The sequence below is a fragment of the Miniopterus natalensis genome, chromosome 4 (genome assembly GCF_054644295.1).
Source record: "Miniopterus natalensis isolate mMinNat1 chromosome 4, mMinNat1.hap1, whole genome shotgun sequence".
Taxonomy (NCBI): Eukaryota; Metazoa; Chordata; class Mammalia; order Chiroptera; family Miniopteridae; genus Miniopterus; species Miniopterus natalensis.
Window position 1 is genome coordinate 92,892,677 of NC_142084.1, and position 16,627 is coordinate 92,909,303.

Here is a 16,627-nt window from a genome sequence, read left to right on the forward strand (position 1 = left end):
TGGTGACAGAGCCATAATAAATGGGGGTCTGCTGTGATCTTTTTTTAAAACTAGTGCAAACATTTTCAAATTTGAGTATTTTAAAAAATCACCTTGATTGCTGTTAAAAAATAAAGCTCACTTCAATGGGGTTCTGCATTTTAATAAACTCAGGGGATTCTGATTTCCTGGTCTGCTTATAACACCTTCAGAAATACTGTTCTCATATGTAAATTAACTAATGGAGGCCTTCCTCAGATCTACCGGGAAGCTCTGACCCTGGAAAAACAAAGAGCACATTTTGCATGTTTTCCCTGTATCGAAGTGAATCTAATTTTAAGTCTTCTTCTGATGTTTCTGAAGTTCTAATGAAAGCAATTAGCTGAGAAAACCATTAAGCCGCGAGTGAAAATGTCAGCCACGGCCTGCTGCAGATCTGTTACAGCACCTTGCACACCTGCTGCTGTGCACGCGCTGTTTGCAGACTTGCTTTCACGGTCATCAGTGTTGACTCCCACATGAATATTTCATAACCCATGGTCATTGATAGCGCCAATCCTCTAAGCTCCCCAAAAGTTCTTAGGAACGTTTGGGAGGCAAACCAGTAGACTTGAGGCTCACGTGGTTAGTTATTCATATCCGCTGCCCTTTCTAAAACATCCCGCACACACGCACCGTGGAAGCCTGGCGCTTCCCCTTGAGAAACCTTTCGCGGCACGTCCAGCATGCCCCTGACCCTAGTAAAGAGGTCCTTAAAGTCCAATATTCCAGTATCGCCTTCGTGATTCTTGCCTTATCTGCGCACCATCTATGTAATATTTACTTACATAAATTGGCTTCCTTTTTGGTAAACTGAAATAATCTCCATTAGGAACTGCATAGCAAGGTATTTCATTCTAACAACAATTTTCTGATTCTTTGACACCAACTGGACGCCATACAATTCAGTTTAATTTAACACTGACGTCCCAGAGTCCAGAGTTAGTGTCAGACTCCATAGGTTTAAGGGTTCAACGCTGCAAGATTTCTGTCACTTCAGATGCCAGTCACAAGTCCTGGGTTCCCAGGCTACCCACACTTCTGTCCAAACTTGGTGCAAATTCGAGGGGTTCTCATGATTCCTCCCTACCCCCACCTCAGGTTCCACAATTCCCTAGAACAACTCATAAAGCTCTGGAAGGAGCTGTATGTATGGTTACTGTTTTATTAGAAAGGATGCAAGGCAGGAACCACCAAATGGAAGAGATGCACAGGACAGGAATTGGAGTGGGGCTGGGCACAGAGCTTCTGTGCCTTCCCCAGGTGTGCCACCATCCCAGCACACTCTCCTGTTCACCATCTGGGAAGCTCCTTGAACCTTGTTGTGAAGAATTTTAATCAGAGTCTCCTTACAGAGTTATGATTGATTAAATCATTGGCCATTGGTGATTGAGCTCAATCTCCAGCCCCTCTCAGCTCCCTGGAGGTTGGGGCTGGGGAAGGTGACAGGAGTGGGGCTGAACATTCCAATTCTCTAATCCCATAGTGGGTTCCCGTGGCATCCAGCCCCCATCTAGAGGTTATCTAGGGGACTACCAAGGGTCATGTCATTAGCATAAACTCAGGTCTGGTCCAAAGGGACTCATTATGAATGAGAAAAGGTACTCCTGTCTATCACACAGGAAATGCTAAGTATGTTAGGAGCAGTGCCAAGAACTGGGACAAAGACCAAAACTATATTTCATTATACTAAATGGAAAGCTAAAAGTACTTGGCACAGTTAGGACACCATTCAAATAAATACATTGAAAACAATGCTATTTAATGTTTGCTATAGTACCTGTCAAAAGCTCTGAGCCTGAGACCTTCTTTCTCCCTTTGTTAAAAAAATAAATAAAAAAATTAACAAATGTGAGAGAGGGGTTAGAGACATATTACCAAGAAACTGCAACTTTCTCCTTCCCTTAAACCAAAGGGCAAGGAGAGCAGAGGAGAATCACCACATAGACCCACAATATTTGGCACTGTGTCCTTGTACCACCAAAAGCCATATTGTGCCTCACAGGTTGCATGCATGTTGCACTTGGAGAAACACTGTCCTAAGAAATGGGCCTTTATCACCAGAGAAATGGCCCTGGTCCCAGCCTTAGAGGGGCCTGAGCTCTAGGACCTGATTACAACTGTAGGGGTGGGAAAAGTTTCCCTCTTTCCTTCTAGGTTCTTTGGCTGATCTAGTAATTAAATTGACATAAGGCAGCTAATAGGAGAAAAAAACAAATCTGATTTCATACCTGTGGGAGACCCAGAGGCATGAGACTCAAAAGGCAGCCAGGTGACCGAGGCTTACAAAACATCCTGAGCTCAGGAGCCAGGTGGGGTCTGGGAGTACGAAGGGAGGAAGGCAGAGGAGGTGTCTGGAAAACAAAGTTTGCCCCATTCTGCAGAGAGGTTGCCTAGGTAAGAAGGTTTGTCTGGTAATATTCCCTTCCTGGTGCAGGCCCTCTTTCCAATGTAAACGTAGGCAGTTAAGGGGCAGGCAAAGAGCTTTTCCTGAATCCGTTGGCTTTTGATTGTCTTTAGCTCAAAATAGTACTCATGCCAAAGAGACATATTTTGGGGTGGCAAAGATCTACCCCCCTTCACAGCAGATGTTCGTGGTGTTCCTGCTCCAGTATCTTTTTGGATAAGAGTCAGAAATCACTCTTTCTTTAACCAAGAAGGGCCTGGGATTATCACCTTTGCTTTTGGGGAACCCTTGTGGGCCTGGGGACAGAGGAGGGGATATGTCAGTGACTAAGACCCAATCCTTTTGTAGCTGGGTAGGGGCCAGGAAGGATGTTCAGCCTTGGCCCTCTACACGCTCCCCTGATTTGGGCACGATTTGCCAAATAGATGCCCAAGCACCTCTGACACAGGTCACTGGGGATTGTTTCCTGTCTCCTAGGCCAGCAAAAAGGAGCGCTTCCTCCAGGTGCAGTCCATGATGTACGACCTGATGGAGTGGCGGTCCCAGCTCCTCTCGGGAACTCTGCCCAAGGACGAGCTGAAGGAGCTGAAGCAGAAAGTCACGTCCAAAATTGACTATGGCAACAAGTAAGCTCTCTTCTCTCTGAAAAGATGCTGCTTTCTTCCCCCACCCATCCCCTTCTTTCCTCTCTCCCTCCTGAGAAGCTCGGTTTCATTTTTAGATACGAGTTTGCCTCTTTCTATTTGGGAAAAGGCTGTTACCAAGGCCGTGCTTGTGTGCCTTTGTTATCGCCCCCCTGGGACCCGGGGACATGCAAGCTGAGAGCAGGCTTGCTTATGCAGTAGTTATTACGGGGCTGAGAGATTTAGGACACTCATTTAACCTACTTCTGAGGGGCCGGGGAGCACAGTCATGCTGGCTCGCTTTCGGCTTAGTTGTCATTTTACTCCTGCATTTCCAAAGCTTGCCCTTAAATCCCAGCGTGAGATTTAACATCCCTCCCCCATCCTAAATTACCCAAGCCACGTGCCATCAGCTAAGTCATGCACAGTTACAAAAGCGGTTCCTCCAAAAGGAATAGCAGAAATTGGTTGGAGTTTGAATGTTGTGAAGTTAAGGAGAACATGAAACAATTTTTTGAGGCAGGACAACCCGTTGATAATAATAATAGTGGGAATAATATTTTAACTCGCATTTAATCTAGGCTTATTGTGCACCAGGCTTGATGCTAAGAGCTCTACATGCACTGTCTCATTTCATTCTCTTAACAACTCTCTGGGGCCTGCAGTTCTAGTGTCCTCATTTTTTTTTCAGATAAAGAAACTGAGGCTCATAAAGAGGTTAAGTAACTTGTTTGCAGTCACACAGCTAGTAAATGGCAGAACCAGAATTTAAATCCAGACTGTCTGGCTCCAGGGTCCATGGGCCTCACCACAGTGTGACTCAGATAGCAGCCGAGAACTGTAAGGCCTGCCCCCCTCCTGGTTATATGAATGCCCCCCAAACATCCTACTCATTTGTTTATTCATCCCCAAAACAAACATGTGTGGAGCACTTATGATTGCCCTGATTTCCTGCTAACTGCTGGGACTATAGGAATAAAAGTTCCTGTCCACTAGGGACCACAGCTCATTTAGGACTGAGCTACAGATAAACTGTTGATATGTGTTGTCAGTTTGATGGCTTAGGAAGCAAGATGTTCTTAATTCGATATGGAGAAGGAAGTCGAGGAAGGCTTCTGGAAGAGGTGACTCCAAGCTGAATTTTGAAAGTTCAAGAAGTGGGTAGGAGTGCATGAGAAAACATGGCCTGTTCAGAAGGCTGCAAAGTGGGCCACAAGTCTGGAACTTCCCCGAGGCAGAAGTAGAAAGAGCCTGTTCAGTGAAAATAAGAAGAAAATTTCCCAGCAGCCGGGCTTTCCTGCTTTTGTCAGATGCACAAACAAAAGCCAATGGGTCCAGCTTACAGCTGCTCCTGCCCAGGAGCACAGTCCTTCTGCCGGTTCCTCCGCCGGCAGCTGTCGAGCGTGTCCAAACCTGCTTATAAGGCACATGGTCCCAAAGCGACAGGACGAGTTTGTGGCACAGCTGCCGCCGCTATTGGGGCAGTGGCATTTGAGCACAGCCACAGCTGGGAGTGTGGGAATTGAGGGGGTTTTGCTGCTTTACACTAATGGCGTCTGTGACCTTCAGATGTCGTGTCCTCGCGGGGGCTCCTGAGAAAGAGGGCCAAGGATGGAAGAAATGGTCACGGCTCATGGGAAGCTTCCCTGGGCTGGGGGCTCTTACAGGCCCTGGGCACCCCGAACAGCAATTGCCTCCTCACTGGCCTGTCGCCCCCACTGTGCTGGAAGCTCCTCTAACACAGTGACTGTAACTCATTGCCCTGTGCCAGGAACAGGGCTGCACATAGTAGGTGCTCAGTAAGTGGTCACCGAATGAGAGCATGAGTGACGGCAATGGGAGAAAGGGGAGAAAGCAGGTCCTCCCTCGGTCAGCCTCCCCTCTGCCACATGGCCCAGCCCAGCCCTGTGCTTTCAGTTTCAGGCAGTTCCTTTTGGGGAAGTGAGACGCCCTCCTCAGAGACTGAGGCCCTGAGGTAAGGGGCCCCTCGCTTCTTGCCTCCCTTCCCTGATGACTTCAGCTGGAAGTGAGAGAGATTGGGGCGCCGTAAATTAACGCTGGCTCGGAGCTCTGATCTGGGGTGCGGCAGGCGGCTTCCTGAAAGTCAGAGGCAAGGCCTCTGGGCAGTGTCGGGAGCTCCGGCCCGGCTCGAAGGAGTGATCAGAATCAGCCCATTTCTTCCCCCCATTCACTCCGCTCCTACACTGAGACGGCACGGTTCTGCTGAGCACCAGAGTGGCCCCGAGGACATTTACTAAACGCAGCCTCTATACATATTTCACAACAACAAAAAGCCAGCAAGGAGAACTAATGATGACACTGCGTGCTTACTATCTGCCAGACACTGTTTTAAGCACTTTCCCTGTATTAACCCAGTTACGTCTCATGACAGCTCCCTAATTGCTCAGATGAAGAAACAGTGATTTTTTTGCCCAAGGAGCACTAGTGTTTGAACCAGGTAGCTTGACTCCAGGGTTCAGTGCTTAACCACTGCATCCTGCTGCTTCCCGAGGACCATGGGGCTGAGAGAGAGAGAGACAGGTAAGCAGACATCTGAGTAGGAAGGCATGCATTTCTTGAGAGGAGGAAGCATGAACCAGAAGGTGGGAGAAGGCTGGGCGTGGGAGGCAGGCAGGGCATGACACCTCTGAATCGAAGTCTAGCAGGAATTATTAGGGGAGAATAGCAGAAAAAAGACAGAGAGAGAGACCGTGGGAGTTGCCGAGAGGCGAACATGACCATGGAGAGGAAGGCAGATGGCCAGAACTTTGGGGGCCTGTGAGCCAAGTGGAGCTTGGATTTGTCTAGAGGGCAGTCGGAAGCCACAGAAGGACCCATTTCTGTTTTCTTTATCTTAAAAAAATAATAATAATAATAATAATAATAATTTTAAGAAAAATGCCTCCAGTGGGGGCTTCTTCCTGCACCCTCATCTCGGGTTCATTTGATCACTTTCTTGAACAGAAAGGAGCAGTGGGGCGACCTCCAGAGGAGAAAATAGCAAAGTGGCCAGTTCTCCAAAATGAATGGTCTGCGGTCCTTTTGGGGGCAGCCACTCCTGATGCTGGGTCATGGGAGTCCCGACAGTCCTGCCCCTTGACTGCTCACGCTCCCAGTTTCAAGTGAGACTGGTGATGGACAGGCTCTCCGGTATCCAAAGAGTGAGGCAGGAACCCTCAAAGGACTCCTCCAACTCCCATGGTGGCCGCACCCAGGAGAATGCCTTACTCATACATTTTAGAACTGAATCCACTCTGATAAACGTTGAAGAGCAAGAACAAAAGAGATCTTGGCATTAAATTATGTATCAGCAACGCTCCGTCTTTTCTGAGGCCACAGGAGCCTCTGCTTGGCGTCAGGCGAATGCATTTGTTCCCCCGAGCGTGGCCCATTCCGCAGCGTGGCTGCGCAACATTGAGTCATATCTGGCTGGGAGTTAATTTCCTAATGAATGTGGACAAACGGGCGAACCTTGGCTCCCTCCTGTTTGCATTTGGATGAGAAGAGAGATGTGCCTCTCAGTTCAATTCCCAAATAAGAGATGGAAACTGAGCCTCCTTCGTTTTTCTTTGCTGCCCTTCCCCAGCCTGGTACTCAGGCGTGGTGCCTGGGCGGGACCACTCCGGCCTTCCCGGAGTCTCCATCAGCCCCCCTCCGCCTGCCTTTTTTGTATGGACAACCGAGGTGCTCCATCTCAGCCTCAAGCCCAAAGGCAGCTTCAGATGCAGGCCTTTGCAAACCTACCGCTGGTCCCCCAACCCAGCACTGCTCCTAAGCGCCTCCTATCTCTAAAGCGTACTGTAGAGGTTAAGAGTGCAGACTAGGATGCTGTATTACATTTTACGAACTGCGTGGTCTCGAGCGCATTAATTAGTCCCCAAATCCTTGTCTTTCTTCACCAGTAAAATGAGGATATTAATAGTATCCCCCTCATAGTGTTGTTATAAAGGTTTAATGCATTAATACACATAAAACATTTAACAGATGTGAGCTTATTGCAAGTCTGCTGTGTGAGCCTTTGCTGTTACTAGGAATCATCGGAGCCAAACAGAATGGCAGATGAAGTTGAAACAAATCAATACCAAAGGGGAAGCCTGTGGTCTGGAAGTCAAAGAGCTCACGAGAGATTTGCCCCCTACAACTGTGTTCAGATTGTTATTAAATAAATGATATGCAAATCCCTTCTCTGCACTTACGTGACATCACATCACATCATCACATCGCATCACTTCATGTATCATATCATATTAAAACATTAAACAAATTGAGATAAGGTACATGTCTCCTTTGACCCCCTTCATCTTTCCTAGTCCTAGGGCCCCACCTCTCCTCACGGGTTCCTTGTCTGTAGTATTGGTAGTTTGGTGTTTTTTGTCCAGACTTTTCTCTCTTTTCATTGTCACTCATGTACTTGCACCCAGATAACATCTGGCTTTGTTTGTTTGGTTGGTTATTTGTTTTATATAAAACACACTGTATGCATCTGTCCATACTTTTTTCCATTGAGACGTATCATTAAAGATATCAAAACAACATTATATTTTTTAAACCCTGCTTCATGAAATTCCATCGCAGATCACAGATGACCTAGCCATTCCCCTTTTTAAAGACACCTTTTCAACACTTTGTTGATGCAAATAATGCTGCAACTTACATCCTCACTCAAGTGTAAGGTGTTTCCCTAGGTTCAATATCTCAGGAAATATACATAAAAATGTTTAGTACACATTCGTCACAGAGGCTGCACTGCACCAATACTACAAAGCTATCAGCGCAGAGCTGTTCTACGGAGTCTATGATCCTCAGCAGTCAGGTGAACTTTCTGGTAGAAACTCCTCTCCAATGCCCCAAAGGCTTCAGCCTCTTGCGATCTACCCTTATCTCCCATTTTGCTTTTCAGAATCCTTGAGCTCGATCTGATTGTCAGAGATGAAGATGGAAATATCTTGGACCCCGATAACACCAGTGTCATCAGCTTGTTCCATGCACACCAGGAAGCAACTGAGAAAATCACAGAGCGTATCAAGGAAGAAATGGTAAGCTTTGTGGAACAGGCCTGGCCAAGTGAGGCGGCGTTTAGCACACCATAAACTTGAAATAGGGCTAACTAACCAGACTGTGTGTCATTCAAGGTGACAACTGTCCTCTGGACAGAGATGATCAGTAACCACACACATTTTATTGCGTTTTTGTACTCAGATCTGTAATTCATTCTGCATCCGTCCCACAGGTAGTTTAATGCCAGCAAGTTCCCTGCTCTCACAGAGCTTTTATAGCCCAGAGTGGAGAAAAGAAGAAAGGCAGTAAAAAAGTAAATAAATAAATGGAGAAATTAATTCCAGGTGGTGATAAGTTTCTAAGAGGCAATAAACTAGGGTTATGTGAGTCAGAGTGAATCAGGAGCTATTTCAAAAGTCACCAGGAAGAAAAGGCCTCTCTCAGGAGTGACATGTGAGATGACACTTGAATAATGTGAAGGCATCAGGCCTGGGAAGATCTAGGGACAAAGTGTTCTATGCAGAGGGAACAGCAAGTACAAAGGCCCTGATGGAGGACTGAGTTCTGAATGTTTAAGGAGTAGAAAGACCAGTATGGATGGGGCATGGTGAGCAGTGTGGGAGTGTAGGCAGTTATTTCGAGAAGTGGGCAGCCGGAGCCAGGTCTCATAGAACCTGAGGAGTCATGGGAAAGGGTTAAGATGCTATTCTAAGTGTGGTAGGAAGCCAACAAAAGATTTCAAGGAAACATAATCTTTTCAAGGTTAACATAATCTGATTCATAATTTTAACCACAGTATTTGAAAGCACCCTTATTTTTAGATTTATTGAATATAATTTTCAGAATAAAATTAATTTATTTAAACTATAATCTAATGCATCTTATTAATATATAGTGCTGGGTAAACTCTACCACGATCAAGATATAGAATGGTTCCATCACCCTAAAAGTTTCTTTGAGTTCATTTAGGTTGATGACCCTCCCACCCCTCCAGTCCCAGGCAATTTCTAATTTGCTTTCATGACTGTTTTTGCCTTTTCTAGAGTTTTGTATAAATGGAATCATATGGTTTATCTGTTTGACTGCTCTTACTCAGCATGATATATATATATATATATATATATATATATATATATTTTAAATATATCTTTATTGATGTCAGAGAGAGGAAAGGAGAGGGAGAGAGAGAGATAGAAACATCAATGATGAGAGAGTCATTGATCAAGCCCACAACCAGGGCATGTGCCCTGACCGGGAGTCGAACCCCGATCGCCTGGATCCTAGGTCGACGCTCAACCGCTGAGCCACGCCCGTCCGGGCTCAGCACGATATTTTTGAGGTTTATGTTGTATACACTATGTATATACTAATCTTTCTGTCCTTTTTATTGCTAATTGCCCATGGTACATATTATTGACCTCTTATTGGACATTTTCCAGGCTGGGGTTATTAGAATTAATACTGCTATAAGCATTTGTACACAAATCTTTGTGTGGACATATGTTTTCATTGTTTTCGGGTAATACCTAGCAGTAGGATTGCTGGAGCATATAAGTGTATGTTTAACCTTTTAAGGCACTGCCATACTGTTTCCCAAAAGGGCTATCCAATTTTGCATTCCCATGAGCAATATGTGACAGTTCCAGCTGCTCTATATTCTTGCTAACACGTGGTATTGTCAGTCTTTTAACTTTAGCCATTCTAATGATTTTGTAGTGGTATCTCATTGTGGTTTAATTTGCAGTTCTCTGGATGACTAGTGATGTTGAGCATCACTTTATGTGTTTACTGGCCATTGCCATTTGTATTTTTTTGTGTGTGTGAAGTTTCTGTTCAAATATTTTGCCCATTTTAATTAGGCTGGTCTTCTGATCCTTGAGTTGTAAGAATTTTTTGTTTATTCTGGATACAAATCTTTATCAGATATATATTTTGCAAATATGTTTTCTCCCAGTCTGTGCCTGGCCTTTTCACTTGCTTAAATGTACCTTTTCAAAAGCAAGAGTTTTTAGTTTTGGCGAAGGTTATTTAAGTAATTTTTTTTCTTTTATAGTTTGTGCTTTTTATGACACTAATTTCATGAGGAAGGCTGGGTCAGTGGTGGGAAACCACAAGGGGAAAATCAAGGCCAAGAGAGTCCAAGTCACTTGGCTTAGGTTGCAGAAACTTTTGGTGGTAGAGCTGGGAATAATGCTGAAATCTTTGGGCTCAAAACCTAGGTGATTCTAATATCCTAGGCCATCTTTCTGTTGTCCTGAGTGGTGCTGGGCTAATTTCTCTATCTGCCTCTCTTCTCTTTTCCTCTCTCAGTCAAAAGACCAGCCGGATTATGCAATGTATTCCCGGATCTCCTCATCCCCCACCCACAGCCTCTATGTTTTTGTGAGAAACTTTGTGTGCAGAATTGGGGAAGATGCTGAGCTCTTCATGTCTCTCTATGACCCCAACAAGCAAACAGTCATAAGGTAGGTGTGGTCTGTAGTGCCTGATGTCTCTGCATATGGAAGGTTGGAGTTGGTGGAGCACAGAGCATCTTCTCTTCCCATCGTCAGTTGTGGAGAAATTCCCATCCAGAAGAGAAACTAAGCCCAACTGAGAATATGAAATAACTTTTTTAGGGGGTGGAAGTCAGGTGGAAGTGTTACTTACCATCACATTTTTTCCAGAGTTGTGTTATGGTTTTGTAAGTAGTTTTGATTTATGGGAAACAACCAGAAATAAGATTCAGAGAGGTAGCTTTGGGTAGAATAAAAATAACTATTTTAAAATGGGAATTGAGAAATGAATGGTGAAAACTCTGAATCCTCCATGGCAGCAATGGCCTATGGGCTCTGGGTTCATATCCTGGCATCACCACTTATTCTTTCTTAACCTTGGCCAGGTTATTAATTTTTCTTAACTCTGAGTTTTTCATATACAAAATATGAATACCAACCTCCCAGGATCATTTCTTTCAAGCTGTGAATGAGAAAAATCACATGAAGCCCAGGGCCTGGCAAATGCTATCTGTGCTCCAAGTGGTAGTGGCTCTGATCGTTACTACTTTAATTAACTGTTCATGAGAATGGAAGAAGTGAGGGGACTTCTAGGTGCCTCAGCTCAAGGAAAGGAAAACACCTTTGGGAATCTCCAGGAAAAGACTTTGGTACACCTCTGGTCCCCACTGCTGTTCCCCTGGCATCTGCTGTGGCTCAGACCATTCTTCCTCCCAGGTGACCACACCCTCAATAGGGTTTTGGGTCAACAAATGGTCCTATGTTTGAGATCCTGGTTTATGCATTAGAACAGAGCTGGAGCATGATCTTCCACCTTCATGGAGAAAATGATGTCTTTCTAGCTTGGATGTCGTGAAGATGAAATGAGATAAATGTACAGTGCCTGGTGAATATGGGGCTTTAGAAAACGATGGCTCTCTTGGAGATATTTGTGAAACATGGAGGGGCTCTCCATCTACGAAGACTGAACTGAGGTCCACACATGACCTCATTTAATTCTCATTACTCTGTGCCATTTGGGTGAGAACCTAAGGCTTAAGGAAGTCAAGGGACTTTCCCAAAGTCACACATTTTTCTAGGTGGCAAAGCTGAGATTTCTAAGATTTCTTCCCAGGTCCATCTGGCTCCAAAGACAAGGGAGTCCCCACTTTAGTGTCACCAAGGTACTTCTCCCTAAGAGTAACATCAAATGCCTGAATGGTTCTCACCAGGGTTTCAGCGCTGTTACGGTGGAAAGTTATTCTTGATAGCCAACCTAAATCCCTCATGTTGGAGAGCCAGCCCAGTTCACCTGGCAAGGCCTCAGTGGACACTGCAAACGAGTGTTCCTGCTCCTTGAGAACCTGCCTTGCGATGGTCTGCATGTCAGTCTCCTCGCTGCTCTGCCAGCTGCTCCCAAGGCACCTGTGACAAAGATCCTGAAAGCACCAATCGGACCCTCCTTGATCCTTAGAAAACATGAGGCCTCCTCATGGCTGAACTGGCAGGGGCGCCTGCCCACTGGCCTAAGTGATGGACAGCCTGAGCCGGCCTGGGGAGAGAGGGGACGGATCAGAGTGACAGCAGCCCTCTTCCCTGACCCGTCACCCCGATGATGTGCTCGCTGGGGCCTGCCTGAGAGATGCCTTGGAATGCCAGGGACACAGGGCACCCTCGGGACAGTGAGGGATGAAGGGGAGAAAATGGGAGAAGCCAAAAAAGTCAAGAACGAAGGAGGAGAGAAGAAGCCGATACAGGAGAGCGCAGGGGAACTTGGCCGCTCTGTCCCTAAGAGACCAATCGTCCCCACTCTCACTCGCCTGCCCCGTCAGGGTTGACATAGAATGAGCCGCAGGCAAGTCAAGGCGTCCTCAGTGCGGCCCAGATATGGACTGGGGAGAATTCGGCTCATACGGACCTTTCAACGTTGGGACGAGTCATGGTCAGGTTCCAGTGCGTGTCTGAAGAGATCTGGTTTGGGAGATTTAAGGCAAATTTTTGTAGGACAAAAAAAAAAATAAAATGAAGCAGCAGCAGCAGGTCAGGCGTCAGGCCAGTGGCAAGGCTAATTTCTAAAAAGAGCTCGAGGAGGAGTTGGAATGGTCCTCACCCTCCCTCTGAGGAGGGCGTCACGTGGAGGAGGTCTCACCTGTCGTAGTGCCAGGTGGGCCTTCAGGTCTTCCTGGGCAAGGATGGATGGGGCCAGCTCAGCCCTCTAAATTGCTTTTCTTATTTATGATTCTATTTCCCCTAGAAGAAAATTGCTAGGCCTGCTGTTTCAACCTAGCGGGGTGGTTCTTGATGGGGCTTGCTACATGTAATGAAAGGTTCTAGGAAATACCCCCATATTTCACTATGACAGTTCAGAAATAATGAATGGGAAATAACTTAAAAATTGTGTGTGTGGGGTGGGGTGGGGGGTGGGAAATGGAGTCTTCCTGGTTAGTTTGCTGCAAATTTCACTAAAATTTTAAAATCTTACTGAAAAAAATGGTGAATTTTACTTGATTGAGTTTTAACCACTGGGTAACCTGGAGCTGTGTTTGCCTGTTGGCAGTTCCATTCCCCCTTGAACTTCGCTTGGATCACTCTCATTACTCTTGTTGTGGTGCGTGGAGAGAGAGACAGGAAGTCAGATAGGACAAATCGCCCTTGACTCTGCTGAATTCTCATTAGGCCTTCTCGGGGTGACTTGGTTTTTGAGCTTTATTTTACTTTTGTTCTTATTCAAGATAATGAGCATTTATTTAGCACCCACTACATGCTCCTGGATGGCATGGGAAACCTAATGCCGAGTTCACTCAGCTAACTGGACTCAACTTCTCCTAAGTTAAAGAAGTGCTAGCTGGACTGGCCAGCATGAACCTTACAGGGTGGTGTGTGGTCGCTTGAAGATGTGAAATGATTAATGATCACATGTCAGAACCATGTGACTGCCTCTCACGAGACCCTTAAGTGGGTTTTAGTTAGCCATGGGATCAAGCCAAAATTCTTTTTTTTAAAAATATATCTTTATTGACTTCAGAGAGGGGAAAGGAGAGGGAGAGAGAGAGAGAAACACCAATGATGAGAGAGTCATTGATTGGCTGCAGCCCGAAACCCGGGCATGTGCCCCGACCAGGAATCGAACTCTGATCGCCTGGATCCGAGGTCGACGCTCAACCGCTGAGCCACACCCAGCCGGGCAAGCCACAATTCTTAAATGCCTATAAGGCCTCCATGGTCTGGCCTCTCTCTCTTACTTCTCTCCTACTACTGTTCCCTGGGATCTGTTTCATAGAAGCATAGGTTTCATCCTGCTTTGGGTCGCTTACACTCCTGTTTGCTTTGCCTGAAAAATTCCCCCTTCCTCCCCACTCTCTTTTCTTAACCAACTAAATTTATTTGCATGTCATGTCCCCAACAAAGACTTCCTTGACCAGCCAGACTTGGCCAGGCTCCTCTAATACACATTCTCACAGCTTCCTGAACTTTTCTTTCATAGCACGGTTGCATTTAAACAGTTGTTATGACCCTATTTCAGTAGTTCCTTAAGTGTATCTCAGAGATGACTAAGGCCCTCCACGGTCCATCACCGTGTGATGTTCCACTCGAGGGAAGAGTCCTGCCGCCAAGGGATAATTTAAAATAATTCAAATCTTTACTCAGTCTTAAAGGGAGAGTGGAATGGAAAGGAAGGAGGCATCCTTTTTTGGGGGGGGTACAGTAAAAAAGGAAACTTTTATTTCGTGCAAAACAGCTCAATTGTGATATTGTGATATAGCACAGCAGTGAAAAGAGCCAAATGCATTGTTAATACCCAGCAAATTGTACCCAAACCTTTCCCCCTCATTTCTATCTCACAGAGAATGCTGCTGCTCTTCAAAAATATTAGGCAGCTGGGCCAGAATTTGCTTGGCAGATGTGGAGGGATAGAGGTTGTGAATACACATGTTAATAATTCTCTGTCCTGCTGGTCTAACGTCTGTCTCCCTGATGGGACAGTGGTCTTTTGCAGGGAAGGACCAGGCCTGTGTCAGATGCTACGGTGTCCCCAGCAGCCTGCATGGTGTGGGGCCCGAAGCAGTGGCCTGGCGAATGTTTTTCCTGAATTGATGTTGAGCCCCCGGCAGTAACGAGTCGCCACCTCTCTTCCCACAGTGAGAACTACCTGGTGCGATGGGGCAGCAGGGGCTTCCCGAAGGAGATCGAGATGCTCAACAACCTGAAGGTGGTCTTCACGGTGGGTGTGCGCGGCTTCTCATTACCACGCTCCACACTCACAGGGACAGGATCCTGGAAATGAGGCCGGGCAGTTGGTCCAGAGGGGGCTTGGCTTCAACGCAGAGCCGTGTTCCGTGCTCTCGGCAGAGCTTCAGAGCGGGGAAGGGCACTGTGTGCCCCGTGTGCCCCGTGGAAGCTGTTGGGAAGCTGGATCCTACCCCCTCTTGCGTTCCCCCTCCCTTCCCCCCTCCCCATCTCTTCCTCACTCACCCGCACGGAGAACACACGCAGAGCGCTATGCAAACAAAACCAAGCACCCACCTCTTCCAGCCGTCAGCTGGGTGAACTGGGTATAGCAGCTATGGCGATCTGCTGGTTAATTCATGGTTAACCTGAGCACCTTTCTTTGGTTTAGACCTAAAAACCTTTCTTAAATATCTCAAGAAAAAAAAAAAAAAAAAGGCCTTCCTAGAACAATAACTGCCTTGGTAAGTTGGATATGCTGAACATAATGAAGTCGTGGATGACTGAAGATCTTACAGGTCATGCTTCTAAATACCAGAGCTCACTGGGCAAGACATATGGAGGAATGTTGAAATCAGTTGTCATTTGGATGATTTCTTTTTGAGAGTGGGCAGGCTTTTTAGCTTTGGAAAGGAGAAGCAGTGAAATAAGGAGATAAGGGTTATTTCCAGCAGGGTCCCCTCTGTTGTTCTGTTTCTACAAGGTCGTGTTAAGGATGTGACCTTAACGCACCTAAGGATGTTGGTGTTGTCTGCAAGCTCCTTTGGGGAGGAGAATGTTTATGGTATTTTTCCCTGGGTTGCCTGCGTTAGCGGGGAGGTTACAGAGGGGGAGCCAGGAGGGATTTGGGCGTCGGCCATACTGATGAGTTTGATCCAGGAGTGTCCGACATGCTAGATTAACCTACCTTGCTCTACAATAATTTTCCAGTTCCAGCCCATTAAATGCAATGTCTTATGTTATGTCACAATTAGACAGGAGTGCAGCTGATTTATTTTGTTTGTCATTTCCTAAAAAATGGGCCAGAGGAACAAGATCATAGGTCCTAATGGCCTGGACAAAGTTTCCTTGTCTTATATAAATGTGCCTCAATCCTACTTATCTATTCTTAGTCAGAAGGAGGAGCCTATTTATTTTCCTGATAAATAGGAGAGTCCCCTGGGGCTTCCTGATTAAACCAGGAGACAGATGTTTCACAAGAGGGAGAAGGACAGGGAATCAATCAGTGGTTCATTTCGCAGAGAACCAACTCATGATGTAAACACACGGGAAAGGGCATCGGTAAATTTGTGTCGCTCGGTATTAATGGCAATGGGATCCTGCCTTCATGGAATTCTGCCTGTGCCACCAGCTCTCCTTCCCACAGCAAATGAACTTGAGAACCTTGGTTGACTGGTTCCAAAGGCCAGCACCTCCCTCTCTTGAAATGGTGGGAGCCTTCACTTCGGGGCAAGGAAGGTCATGGTTCTCTAGCTTCTCTTATTGACTCAGGGCTGCTCCGTGAGCATCTGCTGTGGGTCAGGGCTGTGCTCGTTGCTGGGGATACAGCACCAAGTAAGCTGATAGGCCGCTGCTCTCGTGGCCTGATGTGGGCAATTCAGAAAGCAAGGAAATAAATAAACAAGGGGAATGTCACAAAGCAGTTTGTGCCATGTAGATAATTAGAACAGGGTGACGTGATGGCATCTGACTGGGAGTTGCTTTCTGTTGGGCATTGAGGTGATGTTTAAGTTAGAGATGAGATAAGACTTGGCAGGCGTGCTCCTTATTTATTTTGTCTCTGGATATTAGCTCTTTCTAGTTTCCTCTTTGGGAGCAGAGCCTGAGGAGCTGGCACATGGGTCGGGCCAATGGTGGACTTCCCCTCTGTCTGCTTCACA

General features: G+C 46.3%; 1 protein-coding gene across 1 annotated transcript in view; it reads left to right on the forward strand.

Annotated features, from left to right (window-relative positions):
* The window catches only part of DOCK2 (dedicator of cytokinesis 2), a 330,536-nt gene that overhangs the window by 11,466 nt on the left and 302,443 nt on the right, over positions 1–16,627 (forward strand). The window contains exons 6-9 of the mRNA XM_087816193.1: positions 2,903–3,051; positions 7,949–8,084; positions 10,357–10,511; positions 14,661–14,742. Coding sequence (XP_087672319.1) covers positions 2,903–3,051; positions 7,949–8,084; positions 10,357–10,511; positions 14,661–14,742 — 522 coding nt within the window. The remainder of the gene's footprint in view (positions 1–2,902; positions 3,052–7,948; positions 8,085–10,356; positions 10,512–14,660; positions 14,743–16,627) is intronic.